Source organism: Rhagoletis zephyria, unplaced genomic scaffold (genome assembly GCF_001687245.7).
Source record: "Rhagoletis zephyria isolate East Lansing unplaced genomic scaffold, Rhagoletis_zephyria_1.1 Rzeph_scaffold_00259, whole genome shotgun sequence".
In the NCBI taxonomy this organism is placed as follows: Eukaryota; Metazoa; Arthropoda; class Insecta; order Diptera; family Tephritidae; genus Rhagoletis; species Rhagoletis zephyria.
In genome coordinates, this window is record NW_016157343.1 from 133676 (window position 1) to 154413 (window position 20738).

A 20738-nucleotide genomic window follows, 5' to 3' on the forward strand; every position below is an offset into this window, starting at 1 on the left:
CAAAAACTAGATACTAGTCTACTACCACGTACATTGTGGCGCAACATTAGCAGTCTCGATATTTGTCGATGCATTGGAGGGCGTACATCGATACGCATAGAGTTTCCTCCACAATGGAAATAAAACATTTAGAACCTTTTTCGATGTGTAGTTTATAGCTCATAAAATTATAGTATAACCAAGCGCAAGTCAGCCCAAGAAAAAATACTAAAAATTAAAGCAGTTGAAACTTGCACTTTATTATACTAACATTTTATGAACTATAAAACTGCATCTTCCTCTCTATGAACTACAGACAAAGCGATGTTTGGCCGTTTGATGTACTGGAGATGTCAGTTTACAGAAAACATCGATGCATCGACTATTTATACATCGAATGAAAAATGTTCGATGCATCGAAGCAAAACATCGTTATTTTCGATGCATCGACGTTTTTTTGGCATCCCTACAGCAAGGACGATGTGCGGTGCACCTAATCGAGAGCATACGCGTCTTTGCACCCGCGTCACTGTTGACAGTTACAAGTTTAGAAGAGTAGAGAACTTCGTTTATTTGGGAACAGTAACACCAATAATAATGGCAGCCTTGAAATCTAACGGAGAATCACTATTGCCAACAAGTGCTACTTTGGACTGAGGAGGCAATTGAGAAGTAGAGAAGTAAAGTCCTCTCTCGCCGTACAAAAATCACACTCTATAAGTCACTCATCATGCCTGCTGTGATGTATAGCGCGGAGGCATGGACAATGAAAACATCTGATGAAGCGGCTCTTGGAGTTTTCGAGAGAAAGATTCTGCGAAAGATGTACGAGCCCTTACGGGTTGGCGATGGCGAATACCGCAGATGATGTAACGATGAGCTGTATGAGCTTTACAACGATATAGACATAGTGCAGCGAATTAAAATACAGCGGGGCTTGGCCATCTCGTTCGAGAGAAACGCCCCTGCTCTGGAAGTATTCAACGCGGGCCGCGATGTTGGTAACACCTGGTGGAGAAGGACTTGGCTTCGCTTGGCATTTCCAATTAGCGCCAGTTGGCGCAGAAGAAAAACGACTGGAGAGCAGTTTTGGACCCGCCAAAATCGCTTAGGCGATTACAGCGCCAATAAAGAAGAAGGAGGCCATGTGAAATATAAAAACCAAAAACCAAAAAAAGGTTAAGCATATCTATCCTTTGCAAGGCCCAAAAATCCATGGTGGAATTATACCAGGTGAAGTAATAAAACGAGACGAAAGATTTGACACTGTCTTATTGGAATTGTTTACCACTTAGATTTTTTTAAGGGGATAAAGGCCAGAAATATAAAGAAGTACCCTTTTTGACTATTAAAGGGGCAATAATTTGAAGCTTTTTATTTAATAAGATTAAAAATTACTTAACTTATAAATTAACTAGTTTTAAGCATATGTAACTATTTTTTTATTCAAAGAACTTTGTAGATTATGCTTGTATTAAGTATTGGGGGCTTAAGGATTGTATTAAGTATTGGGGGACTTAAAGATTTTACCGCCAATGTTATAAATAATAATTTGTAGAAACCAAAATAAATAATTTCACGCTGTTAAAAATTATGTGATATTCTAAATCCTCGATACAAAATGGGAGAAGTGATGAAAAAGCTGGCCAATATTCCAAAAATAAAAGTGGTCATATTGTTGCAAAACAAGAGGAAGGTCCATTGCGTAGTGGATGAAAAGTTTAAGGCACCATTTTTTTTATCTTCTTCACTAGAGCAGTTTGAACTTGCTATTCTCACTAAAGTTCGTGCTGCTTTTTTCCATTGGCTCTGAAATTGTGCTTCGGAAATTTGATTTTAAAATAGTGGTTAAAGCACTAAATTATTTTGGGCGAAATAGAAAGCGTTTCTGACGGTATCTTAAATAATCTAAGTCATCAAATTAAATTCTTTGACACAAGTAAATATATCTAAAAATGTAATTGTAAAAGCTGTCTAAAAAAAATATAAGAATATTTTTAATTTGATTGACGGACGGACGGACGGACAGACAGTCACCGCTTAATCGATTTCTCTTTTCATTCTGATCATTTATGTATACATTTGTCTATATCTATCTCGATTCGTTTTGCCTTTTACAAACAACCGTTATGTGAACAAAGTTATAATACCCTTGTGCACAAGTGCGCTCGGGTACAAAAACTAGATACTAGTCTACTACCACGTACATTGTGGCGCAACATTAGCAGTCTCGATATTTGTCGATGCATTGGAGGGCGTACATCGATACGCATAGAGTTTCCTCCACAATGGAAATAAAACATTTAGAACCTTTTTCGATGTGTAGTTTATAGCTCATAAAATTATAGTATAACCAAGCGCAAGTCAGCCCAAGAAAAAATACTAAAAATTAAAGCAGTTGAAACTTGCACTTTATTATACTAACATTTTATGAACTATAAAACTGCATCTTCCTCTCTATGAACTACAGACAAAGCGATGTTTGGCCGTTTGATGTACTGGAGATGTCAGTTTACAGAAAACATCGATGCATCGACTATTTATACATCGAATGAAAAATGTTCGATGCATCGAAGCAAAACATCGTTATTTTCGATGCATCGACGTTTTTTTGGCATCCCTACAGCAAGGACGATGTGCGGTGCACCTAATCGAGAGCATACGCGTCTTTGCACCCGCGTCACTGTTGACAGTTACAAGTTTAGAAGAGTAGAGAACTTCGTTTATTTGGGAACAGTAACACCAATAATAATGGCAGCCTTGAAATCTAACGGAGAATCACTATTGCCAACAAGTGCTACTTTGGACTGAGGAGGCAATTGAGAAGTAGAGAAGTAAAGTCCTCTCTCGCCGTACAAAAATCACACTCTATAAGTCACTCATCATGCCTGCTGTGATGTATAGCGCGGAGGCATGGACAATGAAAACATCTGATGAAGCGGCTCTTGGAGTTTTCGAGAGAAAGATTCTGCGAAAGATGTACGAGCCCTTACGGGTTGGCGATGGCGAATACCGCAGATGATGTAACGATGAGCTGTATGAGCTTTACAACGATATAGACATAGTGCAGCGAATTAAAATACAGCGGGGCTTGGCCATCTCGTTCGAGAGAAACGCCCCTGCTCTGGAAGTATTCAACGCGGGCCGCGATGTTGGTAACACCTGGTGGAGAAGGACTTGGCTTCGCTTGGCATTTCCAATTAGCGCCAGTTGGCGCAGAAGAAAAACGACTGGAGAGCAGTTTTGGACCCGCCAAAATCGCTTAGGCGATTACAGCGCCAATAAAGAAGAAGGAGGCCATGTGAAATATAAAAACCAAAAACCAAAAAAAGGTTAAGCATATCTATCCTTTGCAAGGCCCAAAAATCCATGGTGGAATTATACCAGGTGAAGTAATAAAACGAGACGAAAGATTTGACACTGTCTTATTGGAATTGTTTACCACTTAGATTTTTTTAAGGGGATAAAGGCCAGAAATATAAAGAAGTACCCTTTTTGACTATTAAAGGGGCAATAATTTGAAGCTTTTTATTTAATAAGATTAAAAATTACTTAACTTATAAATTAACTAGTTTTAAGCATATGTAACTATTTTTTTATTCAAAGAACTTTGTAGATTATGCTTGTATTAAGTATTGGGGGCTTAAGGATTGTATTAAGTATTGGGGGACTTAAAGATTTTACCGCCAATGTTATAAATAATAATTTGTAGAAACCAAAATAAATAATTTCACGCTGTTAAAAATTATGTGATATTCTAAATCCTCGATACAAAATGGGAGAAGTGATGAAAAAGCTGGCCAATATTCCAAAAATAAAAGTGGTCATATTGTTGCAAAACAAGAGGAAGGTCCATTGCGTAGTGGATGAAAAGTTTAAGGCACCATTTTTTTTATCTTCTTCACTAGAGCAGTTTGAACTTGCTATTCTCACTAAAGTTCGTGCTGCTTTTTTCCATTGGCTCTGAAATTGTGCTTCGGAAATTTGATTTTAAAATAGTGGTTAAAGCACTAAATTATTTTGGGCGAAATAGAAAGCGTTTCTGACGGTATCTTAAATAATCTAAGTCATCAAATTAAATTCTTTGACACAAGTAAATATATCTAAAAATTAATTGTAAAAGCTGTCTAAAAAAAATATAAGAATATTTTTAATTTGATTGTTGAAAAAGTTGTGATCGCGGGAGATCGTGCTATTTTGCACTTCGAAGATAATAGCAAAAACAACATACTTAAAAAATTCAAAAAGAGCGTAACAAGATTCCTCCTAGTTCTGATTTTGGTGCGGTCAGGTCCAGATTTTGAGAAAAAAGAGGTCAAATTGTCAAAAAATCGCGTTTTTGCAATATTAAAGCAATCCTTTCATTATAGCTAGAACTCTCGAATACTGCCCCTGAAAATACCATCCCTGCACCTTAACCTGATTTGANAACTCTCGAATACTGCCCCTGAAAATACCATCCCTGCACCTTAACCTGATGGTCACTTTTAGTCATTTATTGAACAAAAAAATTTCTTAGTCAGTTAAAGTCTAGAATGCTGAGTAAGTGGCACACCGCTGACTTCAATCGACTTATCTACTCTAACCTGCTCTGCTGGTGCATTGAACAAAAGGATGCCTTCTTTACTTTTTATTCACACATAAATTATGTATCGAAGATTTCGCGTATTTTTTCACAAAAATTCAAACACAAAATTTTGGAAAAAAAAACAATTTTGCAAGCAAATAATAAATAGCCAATTGCTCCTAAAATATTTACATATGTATATGTAAATGGCTCCAAAGGAACAACACATAAATGGTCCCACGAATAAAGGTAACATTGTAAAATATAAGGCAGCCAATTTTAGAAAATGTTTATTGCGCCATGCCAAAAAACAGCGTTTGAGCTGCTGAGTTAAGCGAACGTTGCATAAGCTGGCTTTCTATCGCTTCCTTTTATGAAACTTTAGAGACCAACAAATTTGAAAAAAAAAGAAATCAAATCAGCTTTCCTACTGCTACTGCCTGTTCAATACGGCTTTGTACGTACCGAATTTCCACTAGGCATTGAAATGACAAAAAATATATGCCATTAAAAAAAATTCCATATGGAAATGTACATAATGACAATTTTTTAACGTAATGACACGAATATTTTTTAATGCCCAATTTTGTCATTTGTCTTTTTTGCCATTTAATGCCTAGTGGAAATCCAGCATTAGACTAGGCCACAAGACATGATTCCTCTGGCGTAAGCATATGACATTGCCTCAACACCAGGGCTATGAGCAAAGCATTTTTCAGGTTATATTAGCAAAAGATGTGGTGTAGCGAAAGAGGATAAGCCAAAGTATCGACCACGTCACTGAAGTGGAAAAAAGTCGCGACTAATATATTTTTTGTTCATAAAACGTTACTACTAGGAAATCCAATCCCGCAAATGCGTGGTCCCACAAACGCCTTCCAGAAGGGCTTTTATAGGACGTACCTCAGAGGCCTTTTGGAGAGTTCTTTCAAAGTTGCTTCTTTAACTTATAAAACTCATACATCTTTAAAGTTTTTGCTTAAGGTTTATATCAAATATGTGTTATTGCAACTTAAAATGTATACTGAAATTCATTTGTAATACTAAATAATATAAATTTATGCAGTCGCGTAAATTGTAAATGGATAAGCTCTTCTGCGGGGAAGCATTTTTCAGCTATTCATGGGTAGGCCTTTTAGAATACCTAAATTATCTTCTGGGAAATCATATGTTCAAACAAAAAAACGACAGCACTGGCTACGACGGGGAAAACTTTCTCAATGTGTTTTGAGGTTAAAAGCAAATCGTGACCTGATGGAGCAAAACGGACGTCAGATTCGTGTTCATTGACCCCAAAAATTTAGAAAACACCTGGTCTGGTTTTATTAACGTTTCATAGATTTTTTTTTTGGTCCTGCGTAATTGATTAAAATTTGAAAACGTTCGCCTTGATAACTTAAACTTAAGCTTAAACTTTGTACACTTACCGATTTATGAACACATTATACAAGTGTAGAACAGTCCGTTTCTATAGAAAAATATGTGTACCAGCGGACAAATTGAGTTTTTCTTCTTGAGCTTCCTTTCAGATGCTACATTTCGAATACTCATAACTCTGGTTCTATTAGAGGCACACATATAACTACGAAACTATGCATAATCACAAAAATCAAAAGTTCATAATTGTGTGATAAAATAAGGTCGAATTTAAAAGATGACACTTTAAAAACTTTACCATTCCTTCGGAAATATTATCAAAAAACCTATTAGAAGTAAATACGAAGCTTTTCTAAATCACATCGTCTTTTTTACATATAAATTTTGAATATAACTGTTTAGAGGAAATATGATTTTTTTCAGTCAGGTAAATCCCGCGGATTCGCGGGATTGATGAACTGGATCCCGCAAGCTTGCAGGATTTCCTTTTTTTATGCGGGATTGGATTCCCTAGTTACTAGTTTTTGCATTTCGGCGACGATGTTTGTTACGTCTTTTTGCATTTCATGTGATGAAATAGTCTTCGCGTTTTGGGACACATGTAACTGTTGCCAGTCATAACTTTGAAGTAGTGAAGCACATTGGCTACTCAGAACCCAGCATAAAGACTCTCAATATTGCCAGTCTACTTCAGTACATCAGTAATAGTCGAAAAGAAAAGCTCTCTCTCTCGCAGAACAAAAATTACACTGATCGAATCTCATTTTTAAGGCGCAAAAACATGGACGATGACGCACAAACATGAGAAGCCTTTGAAGGATTTCAAGAGAACTATTATATGTAAGATCTGTAGCACTGTTCGCGTGGGCTGGGCAAAAAGGATTATTTGGAAAGTAAAATCGGTCAAAATTATTTTATATGTTTTTCTGCTCAGTAGTAAATTAAAACATGGAACTTTATCATAATTTGGGGTTTATAGTAGAAAAAAGACTACAGTTTTCTTAGAATAATCTTCATGGCATTTTTAGATAGGTCCACAAAAATACCTTTTCAGAAAAAGGCACGATCAGCATTCATATCTCTAAAACACATTTAAATCGGCGATTCCAGATATGCCCTAAGTAGTTTTATACTGGCTCTAGTTTGAAAATTTCGATGATAAAGATCTTAAGCTTCGAGGTTAAATAGCGAAATAAGAGGCACATAGGGGCACAGATTTATAACAGAAGTTTTGTAGACAAAGAGCCAAAGTACCCTTGTGGTCAGCTGATTACAATAATTATAAAAATTCAAAAAACTTTAAAAATTACACACATTTTAAACTTTTTATTCAGAATTTAAACGTATACAGTTTTATAGCCCATTTTAGTAGGTTAAAGTGCAAATTNGGGCTGGGCAAAAAGGATTATTTGGAAAGTAAAATCGGTCAAAATTATTTATTTTAGCAAGACGCTAGGAAATCGCGTTGATTTTTAATAATTTTTCGCTGACGGTGTTGTGCATTTTCTTCCATATAAAGTTTGCTCGACAATTACTTTTATATGGAAGAAAAGGCACCATCAGCAAAAAATAAATAAATTTAAAAAAATCAGCGCGACTTTCTAGTGAAAACTGGTCAAAAATGAACATTTGCATCGTTAGGTAGCGATATGTAAATTTTCCGTTCTTACAATACTTTTTCCATGGAAGCAAGAACAGCAAAAATATATTTTAGTTTCTTTTTTTTTGAAGTTTATAGCATACTGTTTACAGGTAAAACAATAAAATAAAAAGCCTGCTCTTGGTGGTCCCTTTAAAAATCTTGATGAATAAAAAATTACCTTGACCTTAAAAATAACTTAAAAAATTAACACTAATTTCTGCCGTTCTCGCGTTCTTGGAAATGGACATTTTGACAAAATAAGAGCAAAAATGTATGTGTCAAACTTTAAAAAAAATTAAGTGAATGATCTTCCTATGTTGAGTGCCATCTTTTTGGGTCATGGAACTGCTTCATATATTACCATTAGTCTAGATCAGGAGTTGCCAAACTTTTTTCGCCGCGGCACCCTTGTTGTGCTAAAAAAACCTCGCGACACCCCTACTCTTCAAATGTCTACGAAAACAAGAAAACACAATGCAAACTTTATGCTCCTTTAGCTTTAATGTGAGGACTGAAATTGTTTTGATGATTTCATTATCTATTGTGAGCTTTGACACTTTTACCCTAAAATTATTTGACCCTGAAAGCTTCCTGGTGTATTTGTTTTTAACCGACTTCACAAAAAGGAGAAGGTTATCAATTCGTCGGAATATTTTTTTATTATTTTTTTTTATATATTTTACCGCATATCTTTGGACCACGTTAACCGATTACTATCCCCCTTATTCTAGAACCCGAATTTTCGTAATTTGTAATTCGTAACTACGCTACGAAAAACGAAAAATCTACATGCTGCAACACTTGCGGAAACATGTGCAGCATTGCCAGCTATCAGTTGTTTTTCGAAGATAGCTGAATGAAGGAAAACAATGTGGAAAGGAATTAAAAAAACACTCATCATGTGCTTGTTTATTGTAAAATTGGTTAATTTTGCATATTTTGAGGAAAATTATGGATTCTGATGTATTTGCAATTATAGCAGCAGAGTAAGCGGGCGCTATGGCAATGGATTCACATAGGTATGCGGAGCTGTCGGGCATAGTAACCATGGGCGCATCTATGTCAGCTTTTGGTTGAATGGTTGCACCACAAGCCAGAACTCCTCCTATGCCTGAAGCTCTGGTTCTCAATCCAGTTAATGCAATAACAGCTTCTTCCAAGCCATTGAAAACATGCACTTTGTTAAGTCCACCACCTGTTGCGCTTGCTTCTACCTTCGGCCGCGCTTAGGAATTATAACCCTTACTAAGTAGAATTCTCCTTTCTGTGTTGCGGGGAAGAGGGGCTTCCGCATGACAAAGGTATACAACATTTCTTGTGCATATCACTCCGGCTACGACATCCATTGTATTTTTGCGCAGAACGTCGAAATTTGCAAAAAAGTGCATAGTGCAAACCGAATTTATTAATAAGCTAGTGGTAGGAAATTTTATACATTTGTCTTAAATAAAATTTGAATCCTTTGATTACACGTGTATGCTAAAGTTTTTGGATTCGGGCTATGCGTTTGGACACAACAACCGAAAATCATTGTACAAATAACTAAACCGGACCCAAGTTTCTCGATAAGGGGCAACAAAGATTCTTTTTTGCTCGTTTATATAAAGTAGTGGATAAAAATATACGTATATGCGAAAGGCAAATTTATCTGTTTAAATGAACACCACCAATATTTCTTGCAAACACACATCGATTTGCATCTTTTATTTCGCCTCCGACATAGAATTGTTTTCGTACAAAATTACGCAAAAAAGCTTACTCGTTCGTTTTTAGGCATGCCATTGTTACGAATTTCGAAAATTCGAAAATACGATTCGGATTGCAGCATACTATTTCTACGATTCGTAGCAAAATCCGAATACGAAAGAGTTGCAGAATAGGGGTGTATAATTCTTTTTTTAAAGGAAAGGTGTTACCTCACATTCTAATTTTGGTTTAAATCCGATCATGCGATCGTGAAGAGATTAACGATAGTCTTAAATTTTTGTATGGGAATTGAAGTCGGTTTTGTTTTTTGTTCAAAAATTATTTGTTTATGTAAGCCTTTGTTGAAACTGCAGTCTCACATAGAAATGTAAAAGTAAAAGTCACTAGTATTTTTAATGCAATTTTGCCAACAGCAGTGTTTTCTGCACACACTTGCATCCGGAACTCTCTTGGCTCCCTTCGTAGTATTTAAAATTCAAAGTGCTGTCTTCACTGACGTCCAGAAGGTTATCAAAAGCTTAATTTGTCATCTCAGTAGGTTTACTTTTCGGGTCACATGAAAATACCGACAGATCATACAGTGACTTCTCGTGGCGTTTTCTGCCTCTTGCTTCATCCTTGCTTCGTTTTTCCAACCCCTGCAAATATCCGCACACTTGCTCCATTTCAAACCATTTTTCTGTACAAATTTGTCGATAGCTTTAAAACTTTTGTCGCCAGTGGTGTGAGTCTCAAGTACTTCGCTTATCAAAAGTTCTTCTTCGATTTGCATTGCGAATGGGTACCTCACTAACACGAGAAGAACATTAAGTCCCACTATTTACGTCGGTACTTTCGTCAAGTTGCAAACTAAAAAATGTATAAGTTTTCAAACTTTTTATAAGTACGTTCTCGACTGTCTCTAAAATCGTGTTGATTCGCTCTTTCAAAGTTTTATTGTGAAGTTCCAAAGAATAAGTAACATATACACGTGCGCGAAGCTGCTGCGCTTGTTACGAAAACAGCACAGTCAGCAAAAAATCCGAAAACGGGACGAAAAGTGAATGAAACGCGGACTAGGTCTACAAAAGTATCGAAAATGGTTGTGAAAAGGGTACGTTTTCAGCGATTTTTCTGAAAATTTTCTGATTCAATTTTTCGTTGACAAAACGTACTGGGGAACCACGCTTAAGCGCGAAATACACCACCTAAGCAGCTTGACAAATCAAGCGAAATATCCCTTGGCTGCAAGCCATTTGTGTTTTGTATGGGGTTTGACGAGCCGCTGAAGGTAGTTTTAAAAAAATCAAAAATTTTTGATTTTCTGATCGCCATGTTGAAGTTTGATCAAATCGCTTGCGTTGTGTATGGAAAGTTTAAAGAATTTGCACACACTACTAGTATACTCTAGCCACTAGCGGCACCTCAGGGAGCCGCGGCACCCACTTTGGGAAAGCCTGGTCTAGATAACTGTTATGATGAAGTTCACTGCAGAATAAATCTGCTGCTTCTCCACGATTTGAGGAGCTAGCTTTAGTGGTAACGTAACGATGGTTTGGAGTAAGAAATTAACCCAAGTTGCTTAACTTTGGTGTAAATTCCCACCTCTATATCGAGGGCTCATATTCAATACCCTCTATCTGCAATTTTCACAAAAACTACTTTGCGATGTTAGAACCCATCTGGGACTTACCTGTCATCACTGATGGTAATTATGACTTTGCACTTTAACAGTAAATTCTGCTGTCAAGCGTTATCAAGGTCAGCATTATATCACCGACGACAGTTAAGTCTTAGGTGGATTTTTCTATCAGAATATCATTTTTGTGAAAAGTGCAGATAGAGGGTATTGAATACAAGCCCTCGATATGCATCTGTGTTCGTATGGAATAGTAGCTTATGTCGGGAAGCTGGCTTTAGTACAATGCGACATTCCCTTTATTCGTCAATCGACAAGGAGTTTTTTGATGAGACTTAATAAGAATATTAACCTGCTAGTATCGGAACTATTTCTGCACGTTTATTTGCCAAAAGTTCTTCAACGGCCCGGCACCAGTGAGTCATTCGCAATCGTATGCTGCGAATGCCACATTACACTAAGGCCAGCCTTTCGACATAAGTTACTGTTCCATACGAAAACGAGATATATTATCTAGTTATCCCAAATATGCATCATAAGACAAGACAAGCTTTTGACCAAACCAATTTGTAGTGAATGGGTTTCATTAGATTTACAGACTTTTTAACCATGAAGTAGGAGAACTGTTTTACTTAGCTAGCAAAAACCATATTTTTTTTAATATTTTAGCTCAACTATCTTTGGCCGGTGAATATAGGCATTTATTTATGATAGAACTTAGTTTTTTGGAAATCGTATATGTAAAAAATTTACAATAGTGGAATTCGCGCTTCTGTATAGTTGCTGTATTCTTCGTAAGTGTAACTGGACGAGCTTGTGGTTGTTGTTGCATGTGTATTTGATCTACCGCTAGCAACAACAAATCACACGCTCATGCAGTTACAATTACATAACATACAACGAATACACAGAAGAGCGAATTCTCCTAATATAACATGAATATGAGAAGGAGCATCAAGGGAATGTACCATATACATACATACGCACATACATACATACAATTATAAAATTGTTCATGGTAAACTAATCTCATGAATTCAACTCACCAATATCACTTTTATTAACTAAGGAATTAAATTTGAGAATTGACAAAAAATCTACAATGTAATGAATGATTAAAAATGTATGTATGTTTTAGATAAACATATTCAAAATCAAATTTGCAGTCAAACCACTTACGAATGCCCTTGAGGATAGAGTATGTACCAAATATGATTTCTCAAAAACCAAAGTTAAAATGCCTTGATAAAAATCGCAAAAAATCAAAATCAATTCAGTCGAATTTGTGGTATTCGCAATAAAATCAAATGCGATCGATGGGCTAAAGAACGTCTCAAGAAAAAATTAGTGCAATTTTTGTGTTTTTTTTTGTTGGCAACAAGGGACAAGTTTTAGTAAAATAAAAATCTAATTGGAGTGCGAATACATACCATCAGTGGGCATGAAATCTTCATAAATGAAAGAACCAGTTTTACGCACGCGCGACTCGGGTGAATAAACGCTACTGCGGCTGCCGATCTGAAAGTATGTAAAATAGAGAAAATTACAGAAATGATTAAAATAATTCGCATGAGTACCTTTCTAAATAAACGTTGACTGCCGCCACCGGCGGACGTAGGATAGTAAATGTAGATGTTGTGGTCCTCAGCCGATACAGGTTTCTCCACAAATGGCTTATTGAAAATAATGCCGTTCACTTCTACGTGGTCTTCCGATTCGATCAGCTCATGTTCTGTGGGAATTAAAGTACAAATAATAGTTCTTGTCCATCCCTTGTAATAAAGAACATGATTTTAATTACGTTTTGGATCAGGTGAGTCGCGATCCAATACAGCATAACGCGGTATTTCAATGCCTTCCTTTTGCAGTATAGCATAGACACGGCGACGATCTTGTATATCGTATTGCATGTGTAAATTGTTGAGCACATACGGTTTTCGTAGTTGTGCATATTGAATCGCCTTTTCTAATGGAAAGCCTTTCGAATGAAACGAAATCAGGCAATCACAGAGAGGCCAATTCTCTACCGGCTCCTAGGAAAGAATAAAGATTACTTTCGAGGAGATATAGAAAAACTAATGTAAATGTAAATAGTTACCTTTAAAATTACATCTTCGGAAAATATAAGCATTTTGATAAATTCAAATTCTTGTAGGCGAGTTAATATCTCCTTCATTGGTTTAGATTGCGTCTTTTTGGCCATGGCGCAGATGCCCACAACAACTTGCTTTCCAGGGTTCGAACAAGTGCTGCAATCTGAATCCATGCCGTCATTGCTCTCACCGTCGCCCTGTTTATAGAGATAATAATTGGTTTTATTATACAATTGTTTTAAATTTGTCAGAAATCCTTTCATTTTAAAATTGATTAACATGATTGATGTAAATAAATTATGTCTATGTTCAAACCATGGTGGAATAATAACAAGGTGTTGTCAGTAGCGACGTGTTTGTTGTGATTTTGACAAGATCGGCATGCTTATTTTCAGTGCTGCCGATCTTAATTTTTATACTACTATTCGTTGGGAAATAGTATCTAAAATACTCCATTTTAGTAATTCGTTTTATCGCGATTTTTAAAGAACTTGGTGTTTTCAGAACAATATTAATATTTAAAATTGCTGGATTAGTATTATTTTTCTTCTAAAATTAAAAATAAAAGATATCGTGGTTATCAATGGAAAAAAAACGTACACAAAAATCGTATGAAAAGGCGATTTTTTATATTAAATAACTTTTGCTGCATTGTCATAATATTGAGCCAAATGAACTAATGATACACTAGAATAGAGTGGCTGCATGGTTAAATTAGGAATTCGCTTATATTACCGATATTTATGTATTTTAATCTAATTAAAAAATCATTTACAGTCTTATAGGAAATTGCCTTATTTGACGGCTTTTACTTTTTTAAAGTTACAATATATGTCCAAGCTGTGTGGAGCTGCCGATACAAACATATATTCAGGCTTATAAGCCTGTAATTATCCATTTTTCTATATTTAATTTGAAATAGTATGCACCAACGGATTAAAAGTAGTAAATAATTAGTACCTTTTCTAGTACTTTAAAATGCGTGACCGGAATAGACCTGCCGAAAAAGTGAGGTTAAGTTACTGACAACACCTTGTTATTATTACACCATGGTTCACACGGCACAACAACTGAAGTATGATGATAAAGTATTGAGAAAAACGGATTTATAAGCCTGTTCCAAGGTAATCGAGGATTTGCAGTTTCCACAGGATTTACAAGAAAACTTAATAAACCTTATGTAAAGTGGCGTGCGGAGACAGTTTCCAGTAAAATCCTGCAAATACTGAATTACCTGGAGTAGGCTTTACATTAGAGAAGTGCGGTTTTCTGTAAATACTTTTACCAAATCTTATTAGCAGAATATGGAAGCATTTTAGATACATATTCCTAGAAAGTAGTGGGCCGAATACGTATGTCAGTAAAAGTAAAAGATATTCCTGATACTCTTTCTTTTGCGCTCTTTATCGTTTTCCAGCCTTTTAGTTATACATCATAGACGATTATTCATTAATAACATAAATAAATTTTATTCATGATTCAAGTAATTGCATATACGAATAAATTTTGCTCCCCCAAAAGTACCTGGAAAGTGAATTTTGTTTTGCTTGTAGGTCTTGTTGAGTAAAACAAGAATCGAAATCGCGGTAACTAAAAGGGCCCATACATACAGTGACCAAAATTCTGTGGACAAAAATCGGGAAATTTCTACAATTTTATTTTTAGAATAAAAAGGTATAACATTTTTTAATACAGTTTTATTTTAGACAAAGCAAACATAAATATAATTGAAAAATTATCGCAAACGTGTATACACACAATAGACAAACATATACGGTGGCGAGAATGTAAATAGGGAAAAGTCCTTTTGACAGGTTTTGGCTACTTTTCTTTACTTACAAAATGTTTATTATTCTTTTATGATATCTAAAAAAACCTTGTATATCAAAATTTCAAACTTTGCAAAACATTTACAAAAATTCGACGAATTTTAACAAATATTGATCAAAATTTTAAACTGTTTCATCTGATTTGAGCCCATTAAGTTTTAGTATAACAAAGTGCAAGATCGAAGTAGCTTGGACTTACCGTTGATTTTTGGCAATTTCTTGTTCGCGCATTTTCTTACATACAAAGTATGTTGGAATTTTTTTTTTGTATGGATAAATGAAAAAATTCCAAAAATCAACGGTATGTCCTAACAACTAAAAATTTACACTTCATAATAAAATGAAATGGGCTACAAAACTGCATACTCAGAATGTTTCTAATACCTCGTTTATACGAAGGTTTGAATGAAACCACATCAACTGAATGCGATTTCCAGTATAGTGTTTATAACATGCATTTCAAAGCTGATTATGTGGCAACGCTACTGAAATGGATTGAAGTCAGCTGTTAACTTGTCAGCTGTTAACAAAAGTACTATTAATAAAATGGAAAATACAAAAGTTTTTTCTTAAATCTTCTGGAATATTTAAAAAAAAGAAGAAATAATTTATACCGCTCACTTTTATCGTCTCATGAAGAGCTTTTAATAAATATTGCCAGACAAGGAGAACGACAATAAGAAAAATGTGCACCATGCAACGCGAAGTTGCATTGAACTTTTTTACGGTAAACGCCCCAAGATTCCGAGAAATACACAGGCGCCCACGCGCCGTTGAAAGCTACTGGTGGACCCTAAAACAGCCAGGTAACGAACATCTTTACTTTGAGTCCTTCCGAATGCGGTCCGCATCGTTCCTTGTTTTGTGCGAAAAACTAAGGCCACATCTTCAATCATCTGAAATAAGTGTAACAGCTCCTTTGCCAACAGAAGTGCAGGTTGCAATTTGTTTATACAAATTAGCTTCTTGCTCTGAATATAGAGTTGTTGGAGACGTATTTGGGTTTCATAAGAGTACAGCCCACAAGTATTTTCATATTGTCGTAGAAGCCATACTACGGCTGCAACTCGATTTTATAAAATTTCCACAATTGGACGAAGCGGTAATGATAGCGAGAGGATTCCAAAAAATATGTAAAATTCCAAATATAATCGGAGCGATTGACGGTATGTTGTATGTTTAATTGTAATAAATATGCAAATATAACTATTCTGTGTACTCATGTAAACATACTATAGAATAGTTTTCAACAGAAGTCAAGCAAAGAGTTGCGAAAAAGCAATGGTTAATAATAGAAACCCCCAACTTTTACTTTGTAGGTACACATATTCCAGTTTTACCACCCAGTGAAGGCTATTTGGACTACGTAAACAGAAAGGGTTGGCCATCTATTATGATGCAAACTGTTGTGGATCATAAATACATGTTATGTTAACGGTTTTAACAAAGGATCCAAATAACTNGATTATGTGGCAACGCTACTGAAATGGATTGAAGTCAGCTGTTAACTTGTCAGCTGTTAACAAAAGTACTATTAATAAAATGGAAAATACAAAAGTTTTTTCTTAAATCTTCTGGAATATTTAAAAAAAAGAAGAAATAATTTATACCGCTCACTTTTATCGTCTCATGAAGAGCTTTTAATAAATATTGCCAGACAAGGAGAACGACAATAAGAAAAATGTGCACCATGCAACGCGAAGTTGCATTGAACTTTTTTACGGTAAACTCCCCAAGATTCCGAGAAATACACAGGCGCCCACGCGCCGTTGAAAGCTACTGGTGGACCCTAAAACAGCCAGGTAACGAACATCTTTACTTTGAGTCCTTCCGAATGCGGTCCGCATCGTTCCTTGTTTTGTGCGAAAAACTAAGGCCACATCTTCAATCATCTGAAATAAGTGTAACAGCTCCTTTGCCAACAGAAGTGCAGGTTGCAATTTGTTTATACAAATTAGCTTCTTGCTCTGAATATAGAGTTGTTGGAGACGTATTTGGGTTTCATAAGAGTACAGCCCACAAGTATTTTCATATTGTCGTAGAAGCCATACTACGGCTGCAACTCGATTTTCTAAAATTTCCACAATTGGACGAAGCGGTAATGATAGCGAGAGGATTCCAAAAAATATGTAAAATTCCAAATATAATCGGAGCGATTGACGGTATGTTGTATGTTTAATTGTAATAAATATGCAAATATAACTATTCTGTGTACTCATGTAAACATACTATAGAATAGTTTTCAACAGAAGTCAAGCAAAGAGTTGCGAAAAAGCAATGGTTAATAATAGAAACCCCCAACTTTTACTTTGTAGGTACACATATTCCAGTTTTACCACCCAGTGAAGGCTATTTGGACTACGTAAACAGAAAGGGTTGGCCATCTATTATGATGCAAACTGTTGTGGATCATAAATACATGTTATGTTAACGGTTTTAACAAAGGATCCAAATAACTTTCCGCTTTTCCAGGTTCCAGGATATTAGTGTCAAACTTCCTGGAAGTGCACATGACGCGACTGTTTTTAAGGAGTCCGGTCTTTTCAGAAACTCCGCACAACTAATTCCTCAATACTCCACCACAATTAAAGGCATAGAAATTCCGCTCCTGTTAGTTGGAGACCCCGCATATCCACTACTACCATGGCTTATAAAACCTTTTACTGGAAATTTAAGCCCTGAGGAGGAATCTTTTAATTGTAATTTAAGTTCAGGACGCATTGTTGTAGAGAACGCTTTTGGAAGGCTTAAGGGTAGATGGAGGTGCTTATCGAAACGCATTGATGTTGATCCCAATTTTGTACCTTCGGTTGTGTTGGCTTGTGCGGTTTTGCACAACTTCGCTGAACAACAAAAAGAAATTTTCTTGGATTCCTGGGCTCAAAATGTTGAAAATGATGTCGAATTTCAGCAGCCGCGTGATCAATATTCATTCGAAATAATTTCTGAGGGCAATATTGACCCAAAATGTGTGCGAAATAATTTGAAAAACTATTTAGCAAGAACATATACCTTGAGAAAATCACATATTTAATACAGAACCCTAGACATTTATTTAGCCGTTAAAAACTTTACGATGTACGACAATACGACACTTACGACACCTTGTGAACCACCTAATTGTTTTCGTTATAGATTGAACTATGAATACTCTCATACAAAAACGAAAAGGATTTACCAAAAGAAAAACGTTGTTTATATTGTTAAAATCACTGTACACGGACACATACATATGCACATGTACATTAGGCATATAACTTTTTACAATTTTTGCAAATACGAAAAACGGCATACCATAGTCGAATAGAGCATAAAAAAGTATGAACCCCCATTATTTTTTTTTTGCGAAATTGCAAAAAAGTTTCCGCGCAAAACGAAATTACTTTTTTATCAGAACTGCTGAAAAAAACAAAAAAAGTTTTGTACAGTGTACACGTTTTTCTTCATAATAATAGATATTTATTTAACTAATAATCTTCCTATTATTCCAAACGCCTTTTAATGGACCTAAGGGAAGTGCCCCACCCACCCCAAACTAATTTTTCTTCAGAAAATTCTGATTCAATATTAAAAAATTTAAAAAAGAAAAAGCAATTTATTCAAGAACTCGCATAGTCAAATAATAATAACACAGCTGTGCGCGCGACAATGTCTTTACATCTGACGAGACGAGAGCGTAGTTACATACTTCTTCTCTTTTATTTAATGTTCTCTATGCAAGAATGATAAAAGAAAGATTACGATAGTTGAATGATTTCCCGTTAGATGACGAAACAAAGTTTTACTTCAGTTGTGTGATCTTAAGCACATTTGTTTTATCATTCAATTTAGAAATTGAAATAAATATTTCAAATCTGTTTTTATCGGGATAATTAAATATTGTTTGTGTAAAAATGTTTAAGACAAGTGCTAAAAATGTTGAAAAGTATTATAATACGGGGAAAGAAAATTTAGCTAGCAAAACACATACTTTAAACTTAAAACTTATTTCATATAACAATTGACAAAAATGTAAAAATAAAAATATTAAAAAAAATTAAAAAAAAATCTGACTTTTTTTAGAAATCCATTTTTGCGCGGAACGTTTTTGAACCGAAATCACATAAAAAAGTGATATTCATTACTTGTACAATATTTGCCACCACGTGGTGGTATGCCAAATTTTTCGTCAACATTTGTTATATGCCTAATGTACATGTTTTATATTTTTGTAATACAAACGGGTTGGCAATGAACTGAAATAAACGAATTTAAATAAGCTCCAATGCTTGAATAATATTGTTAAAGAAATAAAAAGATAGTTCATAGCTTTCTAATGGTCTGATTGTGCAAACTTTGGACTACTTACAATCACCTGCAGTCTAGTTTGTGGTGTGCTCTAAGTCTATTTCAATATCCTACAGGGTGTTTATCCGTACAAATCGCGTGCTGTGGTGTTGATGGAAATTCAACATTTGAAAGCACGTTTATATGTCTGGCTGTAGCTGAGTGCGCAAAGATGCTTGCCAGAATTTGTTGATATCCAGAGAGGGTCAGGCTTCGAATTCCACTGCAGGTAAAATGCAAATTAAATATATATATTTTTTGTTTCTTATCTTGATTATTCGCTTAACGGATGCTTTTTCAGAACGAACGCGGTCATTTTAATATGCGCGTAATTGAATTGATTATTTACCAATATACAGTACGTATGATTGTATCAACATGATGGTGTCGTGAATGGTGAAATTAGCTTAATTTTATAAGACATCAAATCAATTTTTTTTAACATTTAGGGCGTGTGTGAATCGGTAACAAAGTTCTATGGGCAAAGCTGTTGAATAATATTTTTACTATGGTGAGACAGTTTTGCCAATCTGCTGTGTGAAATGAAATATTTTTTTTACAGCAGTAAATTTTTGATAACCGCACATTTATGCGGAATAAAATATTACAAATTGAAGTGAAATTAATATTTTGAGAAAACATCTACCATCGTTGACTGCAATTCATCAATTTAAGCTTTTATTTAACGAAAAATTACACACATCAACAATCTTTGCGATTGGCAAAATTTTCTATGCATTTGTCAAAAATTTCACTAGCCTCATGAGTTAGGGGTTGGCAAAAATCCTCCTAGGTATATCCTCCAAGCGGGTGCCGACTGGGCAATGGGCATCGCTGCGGGCACCGCTGCGGTCGGACCTACGCCACAGCGGTGAAAGTTGGCGGGGCCTAGCAAAGGCCGAGGTATAAACTCTCCTGTCTCCTCTAGTGGCTCGCCCAAGNTTCACCACATTTTTCTCAAAATCTGGAGCTGAAGGAAACTTTATACTTAGGATTCTTAATCAGCACAAAAAGCCTATCAAAAACAGCCTTAACATTTGCCGCATCAAAATCGGTGTTGCCCTGTGTTACCTACACTAATTATATAATAAAGAGAAGCTTCTTCTTTTTATAAGAGGAGATCTCGCGAGCGGCTGTAATGATTTTTTGAAATTTTGAACACCTACTGCAGATTTATACACGGTCGCCGAACGGTTTCGGCTCAGTAGGCGACCAAAGAACCAGATATGAATACCAACAACAAAGAAGCCCTGGATCCCTGCACGGGTAAAAATGCCGCCGACGGACACGGCGTTATAAATAGTCAAGATAGATCTTCGGTAGCCGCTGGATCGGTCCCGAAGAAGCCTTCACGGCCATTTAAACTAGTGATTGAGCCCAGTGTTGGTAGCTGCAAACCCTCGGAGGGTAGCGAGCGACTGGCGACTGGGATGTTAACGGAGCCTACACGGCCGATGGATATTTCGTGCCAGGCGTCCTCATCAAGAGCGGCAATGAGCACACCCCTTGAGGGCAGCTCTAAAGCAGCTCCGGTTGGGGGCGTTACTGGCACCCGGGAGCCCTGCACGGGCAATAGGAATGCCAACCACAAACCCCCTGT

At 35.9% G+C, this 20738-nt stretch overlaps 2 protein-coding genes across 8 annotated transcripts in view; one reads left to right on the forward strand and one right to left on the reverse strand.

Moving 5' to 3' along the window:
• The window catches only part of LOC108358482 (inositol hexakisphosphate and diphosphoinositol-pentakisphosphate kinase), a 200618-nt gene that overhangs the window by 66685 nt on the left and 113195 nt on the right, over positions 1–20738 (reverse strand). For all 7 annotated transcript variants that reach the window (XM_017609850.1, XM_017609849.1, XM_017609851.1 and 4 more), the window contains exons 2-5: positions 12989–13180; positions 12692–12923; positions 12468–12622; positions 12321–12408 (exon numbers count right to left, since the gene is read on the reverse strand). In XM_017609850.1, coding sequence (XP_017465339.1) covers positions 12321–12408; positions 12468–12622; positions 12692–12923; positions 12989–13156 — 643 coding nt within the window. In that variant the 5' untranslated portion in view covers positions 13157–13180. The remainder of the gene's footprint in view (positions 1–12320; positions 12409–12467; positions 12623–12691; positions 12924–12988; positions 13181–20738) is intronic.
• LOC108358484 (putative nuclease HARBI1) lies at positions 16364–18123 on the forward strand. Its single transcript, XM_017609854.1, has 3 exons — positions 16364–16974; positions 17128–17233; positions 17285–18123. Exons 1-3 carry the CDS (start codon positions 16494–16496, stop codon positions 17844–17846), a joined length of 1149 nt encoding a protein of 382 aa, XP_017465343.1. The 5' UTR covers positions 16364–16493; the 3' UTR covers positions 17847–18123.